At 36.0% G+C, this 25,336-nt stretch overlaps 3 protein-coding genes and 4 pseudogenes across 4 annotated transcripts; all 7 read right to left on the bottom strand.

Moving 5' to 3' along the window:
* Nucleotides 1-1,517: 1,517 nt before the first annotated feature.
* LOC149650737 (very long chain fatty acid elongase 6-like) lies at nt 1,518-2,339 on the bottom strand. Its single transcript, XM_089847174.1, has one exon. It carries the CDS (start codon nt 2,337-2,339, stop codon nt 1,518-1,520), a length of 822 nt encoding a protein of 273 aa, XP_089703300.1.
* A 1,322-nt stretch (nt 2,340-3,661) lies between these two features.
* LOC149650736 (very long chain fatty acid elongase 6 pseudogene) lies at nt 3,662-4,477 on the bottom strand (annotated as a pseudogene).
* A 48-nt stretch (nt 4,478-4,525) lies between these two features.
* Nucleotides 4,526-6,352, bottom strand: LOC149650735 (very long chain fatty acid elongase 6 pseudogene; annotated as a pseudogene). The gene is made up of 3 exons (XR_016370913.1): nt 6,200-6,352; nt 5,464-5,967; nt 4,526-4,597 (listed from the first exon to the last, which is right to left on the bottom strand). The product of XR_016370913.1 is annotated as a very long chain fatty acid elongase 6 pseudogene (transcript).
* A 1,989-nt stretch (nt 6,353-8,341) lies between these two features.
* Nucleotides 8,342-9,285, bottom strand: LOC149650734 (very long chain fatty acid elongase 6 pseudogene; annotated as a pseudogene).
* Nucleotides 9,286-12,315: 3,030 nt separating this feature from the next.
* Nucleotides 12,316-13,140, bottom strand: LOC149650733 (very long chain fatty acid elongase 6 pseudogene; annotated as a pseudogene).
* Nucleotides 13,141-13,809: 669 nt separating this feature from the next.
* LOC149650732 (very long chain fatty acid elongase 6-like) lies at nt 13,810-15,110 on the bottom strand. The gene has a single exon (XM_089847368.1). It carries the CDS (start codon nt 15,056-15,058, stop codon nt 14,237-14,239), a length of 822 nt encoding a protein of 273 aa, XP_089703494.1. The 5' UTR covers nt 15,059-15,110; the 3' UTR covers nt 13,810-14,236.
* An 843-nt stretch (nt 15,111-15,953) lies between these two features.
* On the bottom strand, nt 15,954-18,005 carry Tcs3 (Probable tRNA N6-adenosine threonylcarbamoyltransferase Tcs3). The gene is made up of 10 exons (XM_089847367.1): nt 17,578-18,005; nt 17,391-17,510; nt 17,227-17,328; nt 17,091-17,164; nt 16,932-17,027; nt 16,807-16,856; nt 16,619-16,697; nt 16,433-16,532; nt 16,318-16,374; nt 15,954-16,191 (listed from the first exon to the last, which is right to left on the bottom strand). Exons 1-10 carry the CDS (start codon nt 17,690-17,692, stop codon nt 15,977-15,979), a joined length of 1,008 nt encoding a protein of 335 aa, XP_089703493.1. The 5' UTR covers nt 17,693-18,005; the 3' UTR covers nt 15,954-15,976.
* Between the last annotated feature and the right edge of the window lie 7,331 nt (nt 18,006-25,336).

The following is a 25,336-nucleotide window of genomic DNA, read 5'->3' as shown; positions in this document are numbered from 1 at the left end:
AACGGCGCTGACGTGAATGCGATGAACGAGAGAGGTTGCACACCATTAAACATTGCCATAAGTAAATTTAATTTAGAAATTATATTGGTTCTATTAGACCGTGGCGCCTCAATTAACGCTAAAGACGAGAATGGATTCACACCATTACATAGAGCAGTTAATCTTAAACTCGAACCTATAGCTCGATTACTTTTAGATAGAGGCGCTAATCCAAATGCTAAAGACGAAAACGGGTTTACACCTTTACATATAGCCGTAAATCGCCACGCTACTGAACTCGCGTTAACCTTATTAGAAAGAGGGGCTGAAGTTAACGCCCAAAATAATATTAATTGGACACCTTTACACGAATCAATCAATCAAAGTAAATTTGATTTAGCTTATTTGTTATTGGATAAAGGTGCTGATATAAACGCGGTAAATGATAAGGGTAATACTCCTTTAAATTTGTTTCATCAACGATCTTGGAACGCTAATCCTAATTTGGTAATCTCGCTAATTCCCGAGAGCCCAAAGTTAAATACGTGGGATCATTGCAATCTGAAACATTTTCTTAGGATAACTCTAGGAGCTAGTTATAATGACGACGATCAATTTCTGGAATTAATCTCACAAAATGATTTCGAAAGTTTCCTGAACAAAGCCCTAATTTTTCGATTGACTAACGTTGCGAATAACGAAGTTACTGAGGCTGTGTTGATATTAAATATCTTGCGAAAGATAAGCCGTTTGACAAAAGACAATATGGACCAAGTACTTGTATACTTTAATAATCACTTGAATCGCGTGTGTCGAGCCTTGTCCGCCATTTATCCCGTTTTGAAAGATAGAATTGTTGTGGTAAATGAGATTGATGAAGGCGAGTTGTCTTTGTATAATTATATGAACGAGGTAAATGCTTTCTTTTTGAACAAGAGAGTGAAATTAAACGTCTCCGATATGTTATGTAGGAAATTAAAAGGGGAAATATACCGTAGAATATTCGGCGATTCTTGGCTTCCGGTTGAAGGAATTAAGGAAGGACATTTTAACCAATTACCGATTGAGTTATGGTTTAAGATATTTGAAATGGCGCTCGGCCCAGTTTTATACAAAGAGTTGAGTAGATACGATTACTTCATAAGTTTAATCTTAGGGAGTCATATTGATTGTGATGAAATTGTTCAGCAGTTTGCTACGTCTTTTAATATTTGGTTAAACGCAAGAGATTTGTTTGATGTTAATTTATCGCTACCTGGAGATAATCCAAAGCCTTTTTATATAAAAGCTAACTGTAATTGAACATTAAGTGATATTTTAATGGATTCATAAATCAAGCTTTAAATTACATTTGAGCTTTTAAAGATTATATGTTTTACATTTAAAATGCCTTGCTTCTTATATGCATATGAGAAATATATACCATATTTAGATTGGTATTATTTTAATCGTCGATATTTTTAAAATTTGTATTTGATTTAAAAATCAAGAAATTGCATTGTTAGACATATTTAGACCGAAATAGCGTAGATAAACATTTAAGATAATTTATTTTTCTTTTGGATATTTATATAACCGTACCTTTGAAGAAAGAAATGTATGAAAAGATACAACAGTAAGGAACAAAATATAACAAAGGCAATTGCGTGGTGCATTTTAGAGGTACACTGTCTTCCACGAATGTTGGCGTTTATAGCGTAAAGACCACCAACCACTCCTATAATGAACTGCATTATTTGGGCTATTGTAATGCACATGGACACTTTCGTTGGAATGTTTACGTTAAACGCTTTTAACGCGAAATAAGTGTACATAACCGCGTGAACGCTGTAGTTCAGAGTAGCGAACCATCTGACACCGCCTGGAGCTTCACCAGCGTAATACCAAGTAATAATTAGCGTAAGAGCGTGATGACTTACGTGTAAGAAGGTAATCTTTCGTTTTTTGAGAGCCAGGAAGACTGTGTCCAAAAGCTCAAACGCTTTCGAGAACATAAAGGCAAATGCCCAGAAAAATGATACTGAATTCGCGTTGCTATTACACATTGAGAACTCGAAGCCGTAATTCCAAATAACGTAAGACATTTCGGGTATGGCTCGAAGCATACCGCAAATACTGAAGATTGCCAAACCAGAGTTCCAAAGCATGATGATTCCGCCGATTTTCATTGGTTTACGATTTTTCATGAAACTCATCAAAAACGATATGAGAAAGAGATAGGCGATCGAAAAGTAAAGACTCAAATGCCAATTTTTAATTATCCAATATCGCATCATTTCGCCATCAAAGTCTTTTTCAAATTTTTGGACGAATGCGAAGTGAGGGTATCCCCTGTATTCCATAAGTGCCTCGTTGTCCATGGCTAGTTGGTTGTCTTTCGTTCTTCCGCTGCTCTTCGTCGACTGGACGGAATTTGGAGATTTGAACTACTTATTTTAATAAAAGCTAGGGTGACATTGATTTTTTTATGTTTTTAATTGTTTTTACAACAATAAATTCCATGAAATTCATGGTTTAAACCTAACTAAACTTTACGCCACGCCATTTTGAATTAATTAGTTACTTACCATGACGAGGAAATCGTACTAAACCCTGACATTGATTTTATTCCAGTTGCGTGGAAAATAGTGTACCAATACGCACCGATTGGTTATGACCTTAAAAATTAAATTACTCCATTAAGAATAAACTTTCAACTAAAGGAAAAATTATTTGAATTCAATTCAATCAATTTTATGGCAGTTCTTTGTTTCACAGCCTTGAATACAATAGTAATGATTAAAGCATTTCATTAGCGTTCCATTAACGGTTAATTAATTTTAAAAGTTTTCTCGTTGTCTGTAAATGTCTTTTACTATTTACTTTTCCGCATTATTTCGGAACAATAGACCAATTCGTTTATTACAAACAGAGAAGCCAAGACACAGGGGAGGGGCCGCCATTGGGGTATTCTCCCTCGCGACAAGAGACAACGCCAGAGGGAGCCAGAGTTCACTACACGCATTGCCTCTGGTGGAATAGAGCTATCTCAGGAGCCTTAGTGTGACGTCACCCATGTTATTTGCCCATAAAAACCAAAACGGTACCAAACATGGCTGCCCACTGCCAAGGGTTAGCCCATGACGTTTGACCTAGGCACTGACGTCACAACTGAGATAGCTCTATACCCCAATAACGACCTCACCCCTGTGTGTTGCTTTCTCTGTTTGTAATTTCCGAATTGGTCTATAGACAATTTTCCATAGGGAAAGGGCCCAGTTTCGTCTGCTTCAAAGACTTTACTAGTCCACCAAATTTTGTTTTAAGTCAAATCTGAGGTTTTTGTATCCACATACAACCCTTCATTACGTCATAACAAAACAAGGTGGTCAATACACCAGACTATTTTACGCCCAACTTTTGAAAAGTCTATTAATAGGAGAGCAAACAAAACGTGTGAGCCTGGACAGAATCATGTAACATAAGTAAAGTATTAAGAGGATACAGAGTGTCATCCTTCTTCTATAATAGTGAGGCCTTCTTATAAAACATGTCACCCTGACAATAAGCTTGACAAATAAATGTACGCAATCATATTTCTAAAATGTATGTAAATGTTTGCAATTATCAATATAACAAGGTTTAATTTAATTTGTGACTTTATTAACAGTTGCAATTTAACATACATAATTCGTTAATAGTTTTAAGAATGTTTCTTTTCCTTATCGCTCGTTTTAAAATTATATCTATATAAAAAGAAATTAAAGAAAAGATACAGCAAAAAGGAAGACAAAACGCACATGCCAATCGCGGCAGACAACGAAGTAGCGCACTGTTTATTCCGATAAATGGTTCGTAGAGCGTAAATGGACAAGACAATTCCCACGCAAAATTGAGCCATTTGCGCTAAAGTTATGCAAATGGCCACTCTCTCCGGAATATTGACTCTGAAGGCTTTCAAGGTGAAATACGTGTACATAACTGAATGAACGCCGTAATTCAAAGACGCCATCCATCGGGCTCCTCCTAAACCATCAACAATTCCATACCAGGTAAAAAACAACGTGAGCACGTGATGAGAAACGTGCAGGAATGTTAGTTTCTGTTTCATCAGAACGAGCAGAACCGTGTCCAAGAGTTCAACCGCTTTGGAAAAGGCGAAAGCGTAGATCCAGAACGACGACACTGAATTGGCGACGGGGTTGCAAACGGAGTATTCGAATCCGTAGTTCTTCAAGACGTGAAACATTTCGGGCGCAACTCGAAGCATTCCCCAAATACTGAATATTGAAAGCGAAAAATTCCACAAAGCGACAACGTTACGATTCTTCAATGGTTCACGATATTTCATGTATTTTTGCAACGCGAAGATAATTAACAGATAAACAGCCGCGATATAAAGACTGGTGTGCCGGTTATTTTTCATCCATATTGCCCATTTATCCTGATTAAATTGTTGTTCAAAATTACTGACAAAGGCATAGTTCCCGTATCCCGTCAATTCCAAACTAGACTCCATGTTCAAAGCTTTCGTGAAGAGCTATGACTGAGTTTCAGTTCAGTGTTTTTAAGAGAATGCCAACATGATCCCGAGTAATCCTTTCCTCCAATTTAATAGTTTGAAGCTCGACACTTTCCTCTATTACAAAATTTTCAGTTATTTCCAACGTTAGGCTAGCTTCTTATAAAACAATTAAACTATCATCATGGTTGTTTTAGTTATACTGTGACGGGTGAATTTTGACGTCTTAGAAATACCACAAGTTTATAAGTATGTTCCATAAGTATGACACTACATACTTCGTAATGCTAGACTTAAAGCTCGAGCTAGTTCTAGTAGAAACGACAAGCGAGAATTGAAGTCCTACACTCGGTAAAAATTGTAGTCTATCTTCCTATTTATTCTGCATTACTAAGCCTTTGACAGCGCCTCACCAGGCGTCGCTTTACAAGAATTTATGACCTACGTCACTTCATGACAAACTCCAGTTTGTAACCATTGACAAACTTATGTAACATATCTTATGAACTTATGGAAAATCTAAGATGTTAAGGTTGTATTTTCAAGTAATTTCCCTAACGCTTTGGAAAAACCATTTAGGTTTTAATTTGAATTTTATTCATTAGTTAAGGATGAAATTACCAAAGGAGGAAGATTGATAACTAACCTACGTCAAAACTTGGCAATAGTTTCCCGAACGTTACGCAAAATTAAGAACAAAATTTATTTTAGTTATCCTTTTTTATATCATGGAAAGGTTTAATTCAAGGCCTATACATTACACTTCATTATATTTTGAAATCAAACGGTTCAATAATTTGTAACAAAAGAACCAAATTGTTTTTCAAGAATACATAAACTTTATTGTCGAATTAATCATTTTTAACGAATTTGTATCGACGTACAAAAAAATTAACAAACATAATAATTAAAAAAATTAAATAGAAGTTTATCAAAAAGGCCGAGAGTGAGGTGGTGGTACATGGCCGGCCATTTATGTTCGCCCGTATAGCGAAAATATTACCAATAAATAACAAGCAAAACTGAGCAATTTGAGCCAAAGTAAGCAACATTGATATTTTTTGCGGAATTTCAATTTTAACAGATTTTAACGCGAAGTAAGTGTACATAACGGAATGAATTGTGTAATTAATGCAAATTATCCAACGTCCTCCGCCAGGGTAACCCACGCAATAATACCAGCTAATTATCATAGTGAGCACGTGATGAGACACGTGAAGAATGGTCAGTTCTTTTTTCATCAGAATTAGTATGACCGTATCGAAAAGTTCAACGGCTTTCGAAAATACAAAAGCCCAAACCCAGAAAAAGGACACGTTATTTCCATTGGAGTTACACATGGAAAACTCCAGTCCGTAGTTCAGGACGACGTAGGTGATTTCGGGTAGACCACGGAACATCCCGCATGTACTGAATGCGGCTACTGCGAAATTCCATACCTTCACAACGTTACGAATTTTCATTGCCTTGCGGTTTTTCATCCATTCCTGGACAATTTGCAAAAACCGTTAAATCATAAATAAACCATACCGTCGAACGAAAGAGGGGGGGGGGCTATTAGATTTGTTTTCCCGGGGCCCGGGCCACCTGTCTTGATGGGGGCCCGCGACTTCAATGTATAATTGTGAAGCCACGTATAAGATCCGTGAAACTCAAGACGGATTTCGGGTCTTACGTGGATTCACGCGAATATAAAATATATTTTTAGTTTTTCTTTACCTTTAAAGAGAGTATGATTGCCAGATACGCAACTGCAATGTAAACGCTGATATGGCAATTGTCTTTCATCCATAATTGTACTTTCTCGTGATCGAATTGCTCCTCAAAAGTTTGAACGAAAGAGTAGTACGGATATCCGTGGTATTCTTCCATGATCGTTTTATCAGACTAGCTACTCTAACGCGCTCTAACGCGACTAAACCTGAGATTATGTATTTTTAAATCAACGGTTTAAAAATTTGTTGCGGTGTTAATTAATTTTAAAGTCATTTGAAGGTTTTTCCTTCTTTGCTGGACGGCACCCAAGTTCAAAAACTTTGTTGTTGTTTACAATTAAGCGGAAAGAAAACATTTTACGGGATGAATATCTAATCAGCTTAGACGTAGATGTTTACCCGATTATAATGATGTTCATTTCACTCTGGAAAATATGGTCAATTTGTTACTTTGGAAATAACAAAGCCCAGATGAAATTCTAGATGATTATTTACGGTTTTTCTTTTGCCCAACTTACAGTGTTGAAACAAGCTTAGATGTAAACATATGTAATCTCCGTGTAATTTTCAATGTCACCCTGAATAACGATGAGTTTCGGTATAACCGTATCATGTATTATTTTCTACCTTGTAATAGACCATTTCGATGGAATCAAGAGGAAAATCCACCACGGGGGTAAGAACTCTACATTCTATTTCGCTTTTTGCGTCTGCGCAATAGGCTTTTGTGTCAAGAGAAATTTCGGAAAATGTATCAAGTATTATTGTACGTCCCAATACTGAGTGTTGTCTACCCCTTGTTTACCGTTGAAATAGTTTATAATGGGAGGTGAAACGTTTAACAAATATAGTATATCAATAAAAAAATCGAGAACAATACCCAATTCATAGTTTCAAAATTAGAATCAAAAGTTGCAGAAATAGCTTATGGAGTGTTATGAAGATAAAAACCTGTCTTACGAGGGCTTCGTTTTTTAGTGTCGCTATATTTATAAGTCCTTTTATATTCATCTGTTAGATTGAAAGCATTACGAAATAAACAACTAGTATTTTAGACTTATATTAAATACCTATATTTATTTTTATATAAGTACTTTAAAAATATACAAATAATTGTAAAATTTATTTGATTCAAACCATATTTTCTCGATCTTTGATTGATGTAACTTCAAATATTTGCTACCGAGGATAATTTAGTCTTTCAATCAGTCAAGGCATTATTTCCCTTACTAAACGAGTTTTGACCTCCCAAAATTTATACATATTCTGACCCCCATGACCCCTAAAGTCGAGAAATGAATTTTTTAAAAACGTGTTACTTCGACCTCGAGCTCTAGCTAAAGGAAAATCCTTCAGATGTTTCACTATGCAGATTAGTCACTTGACTTTCCTTTTCACCTTTCCTTTAATGGAAAGGTTACTGTTAAATTCCTATAAACCCAAAAGAGGTTTCCTAATACCTTTAAAATTATCAGAGCTATAATAACATCGCGAATATGGTCTACTCTAGCCGAGGGGGGGGGGGTGTATCCAGGGGGATACAAAGAGTGGGCGACGGCTAAGAACAACACCTGGTTTATAAAATAAACCTAGTTTAATAGAGGAAAAGTGAGCAAAAGTGATAAATAAAATATCTAAACTATTTTTCCCGGTAAAGTACCTTCAATTTTCCCTGTCTCTGAGCACCGCTTTCTCTAGCTGGCCTCTTTTTTTAACAAGACAGCTTTTTACCACATATCTGGTAGTGTAATTTGAACTAATAGCCGTCTACGGAGTCTATCTTTACTGTAAAACAAAAGGAAAACTTTAATACTATAGTATTTTATGGATAATAAATCACCCCAAATAATTTACTTGGATTATTTTTGGTTTTCTATTGAGGTATTAGTTTCTAATTTCCTTCATATGACAATTACATTTTAAAAAATTTTTTTCATAGGTTCAAATAGTTTATAATTTTTATTTGTATCAAGTTGGAAACCAATATTAGCTGTTAGGCCTATTTGATTTAATCTAAAATACAGAAAAACCTTACCATATTTCTTACCTCTTGACAAGCCATTAATTAAAATGATGACATTAGTTTATTAATAACTTACTAAATACTAATTTAAAATAATGAATAGGGAAAATATTTAATATATATTTAAGAACGCTTTGATTTATTTTCTTTTTCAACAAAATTGTACCTTTGCCGGAAAAAGTTTACAAACAAGTACAGTAAAAAACTGCAGAATACAACCATGGCGATTCCAATGGGCATTGTTGTGGTACAAGATCTGCCCAAATAATTTGCTCGTATAGCGTAGATGCTGGCCACGACCCCGACGCAAAATTGCGCAATTTGCGCCAAAGTGACGCACATTGACACTCTACGCGGGATATGAACTTTGACCGCCTTTAAGGCGAAATAAGTGTACATTACCGAATGAATTGAATAATTTAGTGACGTCATCCAACGCGCTCCGCCGGGTGCGTCGACTGAGAAGTACCAAGTGACCACCAAAGTCAGCACGTGATGCGCCACGTGCAGAAAAGTTAAGCTCTGTTTATTCAGGACGACGAAGACGGTGTCCAATAGTTCAATCGCTTTGGAAAATACAAAGGCAAAGGCCCAGAAGTACGAAGTGTTATTGGCCGCGTTATTACACATGGAGAATTCGAACCCGTAATTCGTTAGAATGTAAAATATTTCGGGCAGGGCTCGAAACATTCCGCACGTGCTGAAAGCCGCCAACGCGAAATCCCATATCATAACTACTTTACGTATTTTCATGGGTTTCCGACTTTTCATAAATTCCCTCAAACACGCGATGAATACCAAATAGAAGGCTGAAATGTAGATACTCAGGTGCCAATTTTGTCTCATCCAAAATATGACTTTATCGTGATCGAATTCGCTTTCGAATTTTTGAACGAAAGCGTAATGCGGATATCCACTGTAATTTTCGGTTGATTCGAACGCGCTCGACTCCATGATGATGTTTAAACTCGTCAGAACGAACCTCGATGTAGCGAATAAATTCAAGTTATGTTATGGTGATGGATGAAGACCGAGATATTAAAAGAAAACACTTTGGAGAATCTTCCGAAGAACGCGCGCTTCTTCAACTGATGTGTTTTCAAAAGTAAGGTAAAAAGGAGGATTTCTTATTTTCTTTTTTCTTGGACAGACAACTTACGAGTTCCCCGTGTTTATCTGGCGTATAATTTTTTCTTCGTTCTGGTTAGCAGTTATGTAGGGGAAAAAACGTTAAAGCTAAAGCCAGGGCGGCTTTTCAAACTAATACCATATACGAAGTGCATATGCAACCTTACGTTTTTATTGACCTATAGTAGAACAGGTTCTTTTTTTCAGTCAGACCGCTAGCTACAATACCACTTGTCAAAATTGACTGATTTTTCAATGAGAGCTGGTCTTTTACTCGAAACTACGCGTCGATCTCCAGTCTTTTCTACCTTGAAATGGCAGTGGGTTGGAAATTAACGGCGTAGGGATACTTTAATTGGTCGTGAAATTGAATTGAATTGAATTTGAGCTGAGCTCGCGTGTGGACATTATTTACTAGAAATTTTTAAAAGGAAACAATTGCGATTTGTCACGAATTAGCGGAGGAAAGGTGGTTCCTGGGTTTCCCCGCATTGTACCAAATAATTTCGAATTAGTACCGGGCGTAGCTTAGACCAAATAGATCTAGAAGATTAACAATAAATATACATCGAAGTATAATCGTCGTAAATAGACAGTTAATCAAAATTATACATCTAATTACGCTAACTTCATTATAGAGCTAGGGCTAGATGGTTTTAATTCGGAATGATAATTCATTAAACTCGTCTTGTTAAGGAAAATTTAATTAATTGGCATGACTAGATTTCCACGTTTATTTCGTAAGTTAGATTAATTAACGAATTTAATAAATTAAATTGTTTTAGTGCTTATTAGATCATAATTACGCATATACAGGGTGTTTCTGATAAGTCTGCTATAAATTAAAGGGGATGTTCTTTGGGTGCGCAATTTTGAGGCGAAAATGTAACTTCTATCTCCATTTTTTTTGCCCCAAGGGAGTTATGATAGTTGAGTGTTTTAGGGATGACCCCTTAAATTAATTAAATAAGAAATCATTGCCTTAATCAGTTTCTTAATTAAATTTAAGGGGTCATCCCTAAAATACTTTGGATGCAATCTTAACTTGAAAACAGTGGCCCTTGGGGCAAACAAAATGTCATAGATAGAAGTTACATTTTCGACTCGAAATTTAACACCCAAAGAACATCCCCTTTAATTCATGCATGCAGACTTATCAGAAACACCCTGTATATTAAGTAAATTACTGCGTATTTTTCTAAGTAACTAAAAATATGTTAGGTTATTGCGTTTAAGTATCCATTTAAGGGTTTTTTTTAAGTATGAGGGAAACGGAATTAGGTTTTTTTTATATATAAAAAAACCCTTCTTTCCCAAGACTGGCAAGCCGGAAATGGAAGTTCCTTGAAGAAGGTGTTATTAAGTTTTGTAGCTTCTGTAAAAATAAGAATTTTTTAAGGTCGCGCTTTTTCTCGAGAAAAGGACTAGGCCTATATATCGGCCATTCAAAAATATTTTTACATCTGGTTTTTATTGTTAACATTTTTAAATACATTTCTTCGATTATAAATGTTTTTCTTTTTTTTATATTTATACATACATACATACATACATATATATATATATATATTAACGGATGTATTTCAGAACGGTATGAACATGAAGCTATGATAAAATTTAACATTAATTGAAACCAAAGAGAGTGTAAAGAAGGGGAGTTGAAGCAATCGGCATTTTGAGACTTCTCGATTTTCCTTCTAATATCCTGTTAGTTATATTTCAACCAATAAGAGGACAGAGAAAGATGCGCGGGCTTAGAGGTAAACTTTCAAAACGAGAACATTTCTACTCCCCTTCTTTATACCCTCTTTGGTAAAACCGAAGGAAACTTTAACTCTAATTTCTAATAACTTTATTACTAAAACTACCTCTTTAAACTAGTTCTATCCGTAATAATTAGCTTGGAATTTATTTACCTTAAATTATTTGGTAACTTTTTTGTTTAATCAACTTCTGGGACCCAAATATTTTTTAAACCTGTTCTTATAATACGGAAACTAAGTTTTTTTTGTGTGTAAGTCTTTTCTAATAAAAATAGAGGGCCGTGAAGTTGTTTTTGTATGAATAAACTGAATCGAAAGAGCTGGCGTTAATATAACAAGATGGTCAGCTCTGACCGTACCCTAATTAATCCACACGCGCTCCAGGGTAGCCAGTAATTTGCGCGAGCATCTCTGCAAGTTTGGAACTGAATGGTCACTGAATCGAACAGAACTAAAAGCTTTTCAATACCTGTTGTAGATAGCGGTTGAATAATTGTACTCTCAAATGACTGGCAACACTTGTCCGCACACTATTCTACACTATTACGCTTAAATAATTAAATAATTATGCAAATTTTAGGTCGACTTTCTTCTACCCCATCGTAGTACGAAGTAATATTCGCGTATTTTAGGATGTAGCTAAAAAATTAAGCGCAAAACTACATTTATTTCAAAATTCACGAAGTTCCTTTGAAGACTCGCTATCGTAAATTAGAATTAAGTTAAAGGATTTTATGAAGTACTTATAAAAAAAGGTTGGTTTATTGTTTGTTTCTTAATATCGTTCCGTATGACTGCGTAAATATTATTTGCTATGATGTAATGTTAATTTACCGTAAACAGTTACACCTTTGGTAAGGGCGTCCGAGTAGAAAATATATTTTTTTTTTTTCTATACTGGGAATTATTACTTCATTTATCTTATCTAAAAAAAATTGTACCTAAGCAAAAATTTGCCGGGTTTTAACATGAGAAGAATGTGTCTTCCAAGTCTCTCAAAGACTATATTATTAGTTCGTTAAAATTCGTACAGGTTTCACTGCACTTAAAATCAAGATATGTTTATTGTTTATATTATAGTTTCTAAAATATGGTTTTTTTTTTCATTTAGAAAAATATCATATACAATAAAGGTTAATTTTGTACAAATTAAGGGTCAAAGGTCAAACGGAACGGGGAGAGGCTCGGTGAGACATTATTACCATTTTAATTAGATTTATTTTTACTCTTTTCTTTCTCCAACAAATTGTACCTTCTTATAAAGAAGTTAGTGAAAAGATACAGCAAGAAACTGCAAAAGAAAGTCATGGCAATTGCCACGTGTAATTTTGTGGTACAGGGTCGACCGAGAATATTGGCGCGTACGGCGTAGAGACTACCCAAGACACCAACGCAAAACTGAACAATTTGAGCAAAGGTAACAAACATGGATACTTCACGAGGAACGTTCAATTTGACCGCCTTCAACGCGAAATAAGTGTACATGACCGAATGGATCGTGAAGTTTAAGGCAATCATCCAACGGGCTCCACCAGGAACGTCGACTGACAAGTACCAAGATACCAGCAAGGTCAGAACGTGATGGGCAACGTGTAGAAACGTCAGTTTCTGTTTCTTTAATACCAAGAGAACTGTATCCAAAAGTTCAACGGCTTTTGAGAAAACGAAAGCCCAACCCCAAAAATACGAAACCGAATTAGCGGTCGAATCACACATGGAGAATTCGAGTCCAAAGTTGTTCAGAACGTAAAACATTTCGGGTAAGACGCGAAGCATTCCGCAAGTACTGAAAATGGCCAAACCGAAATCCCATATCGTCACAATTTTGCGTATTTCCAACGGTTTTCGATTCTTCATGAACCCTTTCAAAGCCACGATCAGCACCAGATACGTGGCGGCGAAATAAAGACTCAGATGACAGTTATTTCTCATCCATCGCGTCGTTTTTTCGTGATCGAATTGTCTTTCGAATTTTTGAACGAAGGAAAAGTGAGGGTATCCCTTGTAAACCGAAGAACTATTGAACACCATGATCATTCTTCATTAGCGGGTACAATCGTACTACAAAAACTTTAAGGCTCCTTACTGGTTTTGAAGAATTTTTATGCCAGAATAATAATTGCACATTGAAAAACAATTTTTTTCCTGGTGCATATCGCCAATTAATTTTGTTATTTCATGCTTGGTGGTTTTGTCGAAGAAAGTGACAAGAATTGGACTGCGTTAAAACGTGAGGGGGAAAAACCGGAATTAAGCTGCTGAGACTAACAATGTAAGAGGAACCGCTTAACTATGATTATCTTATTAATAACGTCAAGCTTGTTTACCCCCCGAAATTAAATTTTACGAATTAGGAAGTGAAGTCGCTATCAAATTGATCAACAAGAAGATATGAACAAATTAAATGAACAAATACCAGACGACATCAAAAGCCGTGAAATTACAAACTAGAAAATTTGAGGTTGTCATCTGTAGCTTCTATATTATTGGATGAACAGCTCCACTAGGTAATGGAAGACGTTCCAGTGTCCCAGGAGACACGACATCAATGTTAAAGGGCTACGCAATTCGCAAAATTGCCTTGGTTTAAAAATTGCTTTACCCATCCGTGGTGAAGCTAATTCTTATCCCGTAGGCAACGGGTAAAGTTAGCGAAATTGCCAAAACTCTGGTTTTAAAACTGCGTTCAGTATTTTATTCTTGAGCCATTTAAAAAGTTATAGGCGGCAAGCGGAAGGCGTACAATATCATTTCTTCATTATTTATTACCATTTAAGCATTAAATTATCATTATTGATGCATTATTTTAGTTACGTAATGCATATTGGTAAAGAAAAAATCACTTTTTCCTTTTCACATATAAATTTTAATTGTAACTTGCAAATAGGAATATGAGCTAATATTACGTCATGAAGGTGAACAAAAAGCTATATACTTTACGCGAGCAATTGAAAAGGTTCAAAAATGTTTAATAGTTTACATTTTATACAGTTTAATCTCGGAGATTTTCGGAAACTTAAGGTTAAACGCGCGATTAATTTCAAATTATGGAACTTTCCGCCAAAAAATATTATTTGAAAACATATGTTTAGTAAATAAGTTTAAATAAACAGCAATTTTTTTATATTTATGATATTTTCTTTTCAGTTTTAATGAAATTGTATCTACGTAAAAAGAAGCTTACGAATAAATACAGCAAGAAAGAGCAAAAAACAGAAACAACTAAGGCCAAATTCAGCGAAGTGCCACAGGGTCGACCAATAAAACTCGCTCGTATAGCGTACAAACTTCCCGCAATGGCGATACAAAATTGAACAATCTGGGCTAGAGTAATGCACATGGAAATCTTCGACGGAATATCAACTTTGATGGTCTTTAAAGCGAAATAAGTGTACATGAAGGAGTGAACTGAATAGTTTAAAGGGATAGTCCAACGCGGTCCAAATGGCATGTCGACGGAATAGTACCAGCATATCAATAAGGTCATTACGTGATGCGATACGTGTAGAAAGGTCAACTTTTGCTTTATAAGAATGACGAAAACAGTGTCCAAAAGTTCAACCGCTTTAGAGAAGACAAAGGCCCAAACCCAAAACAACGTGACGTTATTAGCGTTGGAGTCGCATATGGTAAACTCCAGTCCGTAGTTCGTGATCAAATAAAATACTTCGGGGACGCATCGCGACATTCCGCAAATGCTAAAGGCCGCCAGTGCAAAATCCCAAAACATGATTAATCGGCGGACATCAATTGGATCGCGATTTTTCATCCATTGTTTCAAAACTCCGACGAGGACCAAGTAAGCCACAGCGATGTAAGCACTCAAATGCCAATTATTTTTCATCCAAGAGTGTACTTTATCATGGTCGAAATTCCTTTCAAATTCACGTACGAAAGCGTAGTTCGGATATCCATTGTAATTAACATCGGACGAAGTACTTAACTTCATAATGGACTGACTGTTCTTTCGCGTTGTCCTTCTCGCGTAAGTGAACTACAAATGTGTACGTATTGAACGAGAGAATTACTTGTAATTAATATATTATTCATTATTGCATTTCAAAATGTTTTGTGATAATATTGATTGCAAAATATTTATTTAAATTTTCAGTGTTTGGTTTTCCTCTTAATGAGAAAATGAAGGAACTAAGAACTCGGAGAAAACCATGAAGTTTAAGTATTTCTCAAGGTACTTGCAGGTGGGTGGTGAAGCCAGAGCCATCGTGGTCCCTTCCTTTCTTTTGAGGAGAGGTAGAGGAGGTTCATTGTCAAGGAAAACTGTTTCCCGTAACTTATGTAAGTCTTCTTAAAAGGATGATGGCCAAATATCAAAATTCATAATAGAGCTATCTCAGCAGCCCTACTGTGACGTCACACACGCTATTTACCCATAGAGTGCTGTCCGAAGCGCCGGTGTGACGTCACCCATGCTGTTTTCCCATAAAGAAAAAACGGTAACTGTCATGGCCGCCCATTGCTAAAGGCAGACTCGTGACGTTTAACCTTGGATCTGACGTCACAATTGACAGCAACTCGGTACCAAACAAGACGGACCATTGGAAAAACTAAGCCCATGACGTTTTACCTAGGCACTGACGTCACAACTGAGATAGCTCTATTGTTATTTATTTTTCATTTTGAAAAGCGTTCAAGAACATATGTGGCGCCACTGACGCGCAAAGCCGGCAGGCATCACGGTAGCGTCTACTGGTGTAAATGGTATCAATCCTCCTAGTCTGAAAACTACATATACCAGTAACACACAGGACTCAGGTGAGGTTATAGGCAACTATCCCTTTAAAAACCACGGAAAATAGGAAAAGTCAAAACAAGAAAGGACACAATTGTTTTATTGAACATTTTTAATTTATTTTCTCCATGTAACATTAACTTCATCAGTTCTAAACCTCTGATGGCAAGTTGTCTCTTCCATGGGAGTAATTTGACCAGTTTTGAACATTTCTAAGCCAGCTTGGGCAATCATAGCGCCATTATCAATGCAAAACCTTTCATCGGTGGCAAACAATTTCGCCCCCCTCTCTTTAGCCATAATTTGCATCATTTCTTGCAGTCTCTCGTTACCTAAAAAACATTACTTGTATTTTCAAGTAACTAAATGCAGCTACTATTCCTTTAAATTCAGTGTTGCCAAAATTTTCATTTGTCCCACACCACAGGCCACCTTTAAAAATCATTATATCAACTTACAACCGACACCTCCGACAATTAACACTTCTTGCGCTTGACAATGCGCCATCGCTCTTTCTAACAAAATTAAATAATTTTAAATACAAATATTAATTAGCATTAATTTAATTTTTACCAGTTGTTTCGATTAACATTGCAAAAACAGTTTCTTGTAAGGAAAAACACAAATCCTCTTTAGTGTACTCTTTGCTCGATAAAAGTCCTTCGGCTCTTTCCTGATTGATAATTCCATCTTTTTGTTAATTAATTAATTCTAATTGTAAATTAAATACTAGCCTAATTAATTAATTAATTAACTTGCCTCGATAAAAGATAACAGACCAGAAAAGGATACATCCATTCCTTTAACAACGTAAGGTAAAGGTAAAAGTTTTTTACCGCTAAAGACAAAATAATATTAATATTTACGTAAAATAATCTGATTAATAATATTTATTTATATAATATATAATATTATATAATATTATATATTGACTATGTTGAAAATACCATTTCGCTAATTGTTCTATATTATAACCGGGACTCGGATCATTTGAAAGCTTAAATGAATTAAAATTAATTTAATTTAATTTAATTTAATAGAGAGTTAAACTTAATTAGTTTAATTAACTTACTTTTAAAACCCTCGCAAATCTATCTAAACAATTACCGACGGCAATATCAATAGTTTCTCCAAATATCCTGTAGCGGCTTTTACTGTACGCTATCACCTTCGATAATAAATAGTTTTCGATACAAGCGTTTTTTTTTTACCCAAAAACCAACAAACTTACTTGAGTATTACCACCACTAACGTATAACACAATAGGATTATCAGCACCAGTAATTAATCTTCCCATTTCAATATCTTTCAATGGTAATTAAGGCCCAAACTGATATCATCATCTCAACAGAAATTAATAAGGATACGTCCAATGCAATGGTTGACACCTATGATGGGTTTATTCCATAATTGGGCGATTGTTCTAGCTACAATCGCTACAGAAACCAGAGGAGCTCCCATTCCGGGTCCTTTTACGTAAGTAATTTATTTAAGTTACCTTCTAAGTGTCAAGGAACATTCTTTGGTTTACCTTTAGTGTAAGCCACAACATCAATATCTTTCCCAGAAATCCCAGCCTCGTCTAGTGATTTTTGAAGTAAGTCTAGAATATGAGATTGATGGTGTTTCGCGGTATCACGTGGAAGAAACCCTACGAATTTGTTGCGTAATTAATTAGTTGTTGCTAATTAATTTATCAATAGCAAATACGGAGGTACCTTCTCCAGGTTCAGTGATGTAGGTGACTCTCGGATTTGATAAGACTTGACCATCTTTGATTATACCGATTCCTAATTTATTAGCGCTTCCTTCGAAACCAATGACGATCGTCATTCTGAACAATTACAACAGTAACAAACTTAAATGTCAATTAAGTTAGTTGAATAATCCATGTGCGGCAGTGCCTATGCGAAACGGCGAAACCTTATCCTCTGGGCATCGTCTGCTAGTACTTACTTGAAGCGTCTCCTCGCCAGGCTGGGAAATAAGGATATTTTTTAAACTAGTCCTTTGGACCAGTGACCCCCTAGTGTCTGAAATAATTTACTGGTCTCCGGAGTGGTCCCAGCCTTTGCTCTCCAATAGATTTGCAATTAATAAACTGGTCCCGAGGACCAGTAACCCCCACTTCTTGAATTAAAAAACTAGTCCAAGCAATTAATAAACTGGTTTTGAACCAGAGGAAGTGTGCTATTTCCCAGCCTGCTCCTCGCTCCTCAGCAACGCATACGAGATGTATATGTATGTATATATATACAAAAACGAGTTTTGCTTCGCAGTCCTTAAAAACTACATTTATACACAATCCTTGGCGACACTTTTTCAAACCCACAAAGGGGGGCCAGAAATTAGAAATTATTATACGTATTGCAATTTGAAATTTAGTTTAATCGATATGAGAAATTTGGTTTTAATCGCGTAGTTCAAACATTTGTTATGATTAGAAATTTTACAACAAAAACGGGTATAAATGCGGCGTTTCCAAATAAAGGGAGCTTAGATTTTCACGTACGAAATTGTTCTCGTAAAAACTTATAATAATTAAGGCAAACAAATGCAAAAGGAGCTTTTTAGCATTTTAATTTTGCTGGGTATAACGGGTAAGAAGAATACTTATTTAGTACAGGCAAAGGCAGGGCGTTGCGCGCAATATAATAATAATAATAGTAATAGTAATAAATTTCGTTTCGTCCGACGTACGTTTATGAATTCCACCATTACGATTTACGATAAAAATTTATTATTTTTATTAAAAAAAAAAATACTGTTATTTGCAAAATTCCCGTTAAACTTGTCTCTAACGCGAAGGCCTAAATCATCAACTTCTTATAGGGTTTTACGGTCAACTAACAATATTTCCAAATATATACTCCACGGGGATTCCCCGGTATTAGGAAGGGAAGGCGCGCGGCGGCACCTTTGAGCTTTGAAGTCTGGGCGCCGGCGCGGTGGGGTTTCCCAGCTGCGAGGCTTGCATAACTTCAAGGATGCCGCTTTAACAGTGTAGATACTACATACCAACGGGTTGGGAACCACCTTCAGGAGGGGTTTCCCCAAGAATGTAGCATACCCCAGACAGGCACAATGGAGACCGCCATTTTGGGAATGCGGAAAAATGGTACCGGAAACAGACGCGATAGAATGGGAATGCGGAAAGACTACCACTTTCTTTTTAGCTCCATCCACAATTATATCGTGACTGACTTATAAGTTAACGCCCAGACCGAACCGCTTTACCTAGGAAGTTGAAATTTCGCAGGGACGTTATTCTTAACTAGTAGATGATCATTAAGAAATATTTTTGTAATCCGCCGCCATCTTGAAAAATGGAGGCCATCCCAACCCTAGTTGCTATTTACGTTAATCGCGTAGTACTTATTAACTTATTAAGTATATGATTGTAACTAACCTTTAGCCCAATAGACGCGCGACAATTCTGACCAGAGATTTTTAGAAACGCCGCATTTATACCCGTTTTTGTTGAAAAATGTCTAAATAATAACAATCGTTTGAACTACGCGATTAAAACCAAATGAGGTGCTACTCACTAGAAACTCGTTGATTTTAAACGGAATTGGGATTAGGGTATATCAAGAACGAATTCAGGCTACCGTAAGAACGTTGAAACAAGGCAATGCTGGCGCCATGAATATGAGGGAGGGGCCTATATTTTTGGGAATATGGAAAATGGAGTCTCCTGGTCTAGGAGTGTTGGTTTCGGTGTCAAGAACCAAACTGTTCACTTGCACTTATATTTTCCTTTTATACGCTTAATCTATACATGGTTAATAATTTTTATACAATTTTAATTTTAACAATTAACTTATTTCGTAAAAACGCGTAAATTACTTTCCTAACTTCTCAACACTCGGCGACTTGACGCGCTTCCTATCTGGACGCAAAAGCATAATGCTACCACGAATCTATATAACCATGAATATACAGCTAGTTAAATAGATTCATGATGCTACGTTTTGCCTCCCAAATACCCTGGTTTTCCATCCTAACAACCGCAATGCTCAGTAGGATATTAGCGTGGAAACACAGTGGAAATTCTAAGCCGATTTAAATGTGTTAATAATAGAAATTTTCTTATTATTTTCAGTACCTGGACTCAACACTCGGAAGTTACACGTTTATAAAAATATTTTTATTATTTTCATTGTTAATCCGTTTAATAAAAACTAATGCATCAATGGAATGTATTTCAAAATAAAAACGTGCATTAATATTTATAAAATTATATTTGATAAAATCATTTAAATTTTTAAGCTTACTAATTATAGTTATGGCTATGTTATTGAAACTTGATTGGTACCCTCTGAATATAAGCACAAGTATATAACCTTTCTTTTTTCGAGAAAAGTGTACCACAAAGCGTGGTCATTGTTACATGATTCTTCCCAACATAAGAATAAATGACTTTAACCAAAGTTATAATGAATGATTACACATTTTTGAAAAGTGTTTTAATTATTAATTTTTATTAAATCCGATTGTATCAAATGGAATATATTTCGAAATAAAATATTGCATTAATATTTATAAGTCTGCCTGATCGAAATTTATTTTTACGTGTAAGCTTACTAATTATAGTTAGTGGCTAAGGTATAGAAACTTGATTCATACCCTCTGATTAAAGTGCTTGCTCAACATAGTAGAGCCGTGAGTCGAGTATGATGACGTGAGACCAATGACACACTCTTAATGAACAGTCAGAATAAATGGCTTTATCCAATGAATATTTTGAATACAGTATCAAAGTTATAATGAATGATTTTATGACGTCAGATCACGTGACTATGACGTCAGATCACGTTAGATCACGTGACTATGACGTCAGATCACGTTAGATCACGTGACTATGACGTCAAATCACGTGACCTATGACGTCAGATCACGTGACCTATGACGTCGCCGAGGTAATTGACTTGTGACGTCACGACAGATGTTAATGGTTAATAGGTAATGATTGTCCATTCAGTTAGGCCTAGCGTTCATTCATTTAGGCCTAGCTTTCATTCATATAGGCCTAGCAGTGTTCAGCTATTTGGATTTCGCGCCTGGGATACAGCGCACCCGAGTCCGCGAATAGGCGCTTTTAGCGCCCCCCGACGTTGGAAATGTATTCGGTTGCAGGCAAAGGTCAGACGGCTCATTCGTTCCTGGAAGCCGCCGAGGTCAGACGGCTCATTCGTTGCCTGGAAAACGTCGAGGAGGGTCGCTTGGAAAAACCTTTCCAGTTCAGCTGATCGTGATCCCAGCTTTTGAGGAAGATTCTTGATAGCCCCGCCATTTCACTGATCGTTTTTGCCGAGGACGCAAGCTGAATTGGAAGTTCTTCAACGGCGGCCATTGCTTAGCCTCGTGGTGCTTTAACAGTCCGTAAGCCTAACTTTTACAATAATCCAAACTCATCTAGCTCCCCTTAAATTATTTATTTTATTTCAAGTATTTAAATTAATTAGCTAGTGTTAAATGTTAGTGAATTTTATTTATTTATTAAAAATCAAGTACCAAAAATAAAATTTTACAACGAGATCTTGGACCAGAGAGAATCCCTTAATAAATGGTTTAGGTGCTATTATTTAAAGATATTAAACGGGGTACGTTATTAATTTAGAGAGATCGCGACAGATTTTCGAAAATCAAGTCCCGCCGAACACGAGGACCGTTACCCTAAGCCTAATTAAGCCTTGTCACATTTAAACTCTAGTTATTTACGGGGTCTATCTGTGGGAATAGTTTTAAAATAGATAAATAGCGGGGTTAACTAAAATTAGTTTAAGGGCTATCATTAATAAATTTAGAGACAGATTTTCGGAAATGAAGTCCCGCCGAACACGAGGACGGTTGACCTAAGCCTAATTAAGCCTTGTCCTATTTAAACTCTAGTTATTTTACGGATACTGTCTGTGGGAATAGTTTAAAAATAAATAAATGGAAGGTTTTCCTAAAGTTAGTTTATGGGCTATTATTAATTAATTTAGAGATAAAGCGACAGATTTTCGAAAATCAAGTCCCGCAGACATAATTTTAAGACACTTGGACGTTTGCCCTAAGCCTAAGTTCAGCCTTGTCCAATTTCAACTCAAGTCTTTTGGGTTCTCACTGTGGGAAGTTTTAAATAAATGGCAGATTTTCTAAAATTAGTTTAGGGAATGTTTTCAATTATTTTAAACAAAGGGTCGATTTTCTTAAAACTATTTTCTATAGAATTTTGGGAAATAATTAGCTAGCGAGAGTATTTATTTGGGGTGGAAATCATGGTAGTCAAGTCTTCCTTTGATTTAGGGTGGCAAGTAGTTGGTGTAGTTAGTCTCGGTTTATAAATTTGGTAGCCAGTTTTTCTAATTAAGGACACCCTCTTCTTGAATTATTTAAATCTAAGAGGTTAGTTTGTTGGTAGGCAATAGTTTAATATGTGTTATTAATATGTTTTCATTTATATATACTGCAGATATTCTTGGATTTTTCTGTCGCTGGTCATTCCGAGACGTATCCTTCCAGATGACATCCTTTGCTCCGATTGACGCAAGACGAAGCTGTTCTGGACTTGCTATGTATCATTCCTGATGACACGCTTCCTTGGATTCAATTTACATGATGTCTTCTGGACTTGCTCTTTCTCTCAGCGCTGACTTAAAGATTTGGAGGAAATCATCGAAGCTAGAAGACACAAAATACATCTTTTTTACTTGAAAATTTTATATGTAACTACTTATAATTTTTTTTCGCGTTCAAACTTTAACTTACAAACCTCTTTAATATTTTTTTTGTTCGAAATTTTTGTAAGCACTTTGGTTTTTTTGTTTTTTATTGAATAAATTTTGCCTTAAACCTCGTTCTTTCTTTTCTTGAATTTTTAAAATACTAGACTTGGTTTCGATTTTTTTGCCTCTGGACTTAGGGGTATATTCTTAGGCCCCTTTTTAAGCTTTTTACTAAATAAAAAAGGCAAAAACATTATAAAAAAAATTAAGTTTTTTTAAAAAATGTAAAATTTATAAAAAAAATTAATAAAAATACAAAAAAAGCATAAAAAAAAAACTACCCTAAGTCCAGAGGCAAAAAAATCGAAACCAAGTCTAGTATATTAAAAATTCAAGAAAAGAAAGAACGAGGTTTAAGGCAAAATTTATTCAATAAAAAACAAAAAAACCAGTGTTTACAAAAATTTCGAACAAAAAAAATATTAAAGAGGTTTGTAAGTTAAAGTTTGAACGCGAAAAAAATAAGTAGTTACAAATAAAATTTCCACGAAAAAAATTAAGTTAAGTGGTTACATTAAAAATTTTCAAGTAAAAAAGATGTATTTTGTGTCTTCTAGCTTCAATGATTTCCTCCAAATCTTTAAGTCAGCGCTGAGAGAAAGAGCAAGTCCAGAAGACATCATGTAACGTGAATCCAAGGAAGCGTGTCATCAGGAATGATACATAGCAAGTCCAGAACAGCTTCGTCTTGCGTCAATCGGAACAAAGGATGTCATCTGGAAGGATACGTCTCGGAATGACCAGCGACAGAAAAATCCAAGAATATCTGCAGCATCTATAAATGAAAACATATTAGTAACACATATTAAACTATTGCCTACTAAAAAACTAACCTCGTAGATTTAAATAATTTAAGAAAAAACGTGTCCTTAATTAAAAAACCGGCCACCAAATTTATAAACCGAGACGAACTACACCTACTACTTGCCACCCTAAATTAAAGGAAGACTTGACTACCATGATTTCCACCCCGAATTAAATAAATACTCTCGCTAGCTAATTATTTCCCAAAATTGTATAGAAAATAGTTTTAAGAAAATCGACCCTTTGTTTAAAATTAAATTATGTAATAATGAAAATAATTTAAAACATCCCCTAAACTTCCCATAGGGAGAACCCAAAAAACTTGAGTTGAAATTGGACAAGGCTTAGGGCAAACGTCCACGTGTCTTAAAATTATGTCTGCGGGACTTGATTTTCGAAAATCTGTCGCTTTATCTCTTAATTAATAAATAATAGCCCCTAAACTACCTTTAGGAAAACCTTCCATTTATTTATTTTTAAACTATTCCCACAGACAGTATCCGTAAAATAACTCGAGTTTAAATGGGACAAGGCTTAATTAGGCTTAGGTCAACCGTCCTCGTGTTCGGCGGGACTTCATTTCCGAAAATCTGTCTCTAAATTTATTAATGATAGCCCTTAAACTAATTTTAGTTAAACCCGCTATTTATCTATTTTAAAACTATTCCCACAGATAGACCCCGTAAATAACTAGAGTTTAAATGTGACAAGGCTTAATTAGGCTTAGGGTAACGGTCCTCGTGTTCGGCGGGACTTGATTTCCGAAAATCTATCGCGATCTCTCTAAATTAATAACGTACCCCGTTTAATATCTTTAAATAATAGCACCTAAACCATTTATTAAGGGATTCTCTCTTGTCCAAGATCTCGTTGTAAAATTTTATTTGTGGTACTTGATTTTTAATAAATAAATAAAATTCACTAACATTTAACACTAGCTAATTAATTTAAATACTTGAAATAAATTAAATAATTTAAGGGGAGCTAGATGAGTTTGGATTATTGTAAAGGTTAGGCTTACGGACTGTTAAAGCACCACGAGGAGATCAAGCAATGGCCGCCGTTGAAAAACTTCCAATTCAGCTTGCGTCCTCGGCAAAAACGATCAGTGAAATGGCGGGGCTATCAAGAATCTTCCTCAAAAGCTGGGATCACGATCAGCTCAGCTGGAAAGGTTTTTCCAAGCGACCCTCCTCGACGTTTTCCAGGCAACGAATGAGCCGTCTGACCTCGGCGGCTTCCAGGAACGAATGAGCCGTCTGACCTTTGCCTGCAACCGAATACATTTCCAACGTCGGGGGGCGCTAAAAGCGCCTATTCGCGGACTCGGGTGCGCTGTATCCCAGGCGCGAAATCCAAATAGCTGAACACTGCTAGGCCTATATTAATGAAAGCTAGGCCTAAATGAATGAACGCTAGGCCTAACTAAATGGACAATCATTACCTATTAACCATTAACATCTGTCGTGACGTCACAAGTCAATTACCTCGGCGACGTCATAGGTCAGTGACCTATGACGTCATAGGTCACGTGATCTGACGTCATAGGTCACGTGATCTGACGTCATAGGTCACGTGATATGACGTCATAGTCGCGTGATCTGACGTCATAGGTCACGTGATCTGACGTCATAGGTCACGTGATTTGACGTCATAGTCACGTGATCTGACGTCATAGGTCACGTGATTTGACGTGATAGTCACGTGATCTGACGACATAGGTCACGTGATATGACGTCATAGCCGCGTGATCGTACGTCATGGTCACGGGATCTGACGTCATAGTCACGTGATCTGACGTCATAGTCACGTGATCTAACGTGATATGTCCCGTGATCTAACGTGATATGTCCCGTGATCTGACGTCATAGTCACGTGATCTGACGTCATAGTCACGTGA

Source organism: Phalangium opilio, unplaced genomic scaffold (genome assembly GCF_054372755.1).
Source record: "Phalangium opilio isolate 3A_F unplaced genomic scaffold, DU_Popi_V2 ptg000082l_1, whole genome shotgun sequence".
Lineage (NCBI taxonomy): Eukaryota > Metazoa > Arthropoda > Arachnida > Opiliones > Phalangiidae > Phalangium > Phalangium opilio.
The sequence above is the reverse complement of the archived record's forward strand: the minus strand, read 5'-3'. Positions and strand labels throughout refer to the sequence as shown.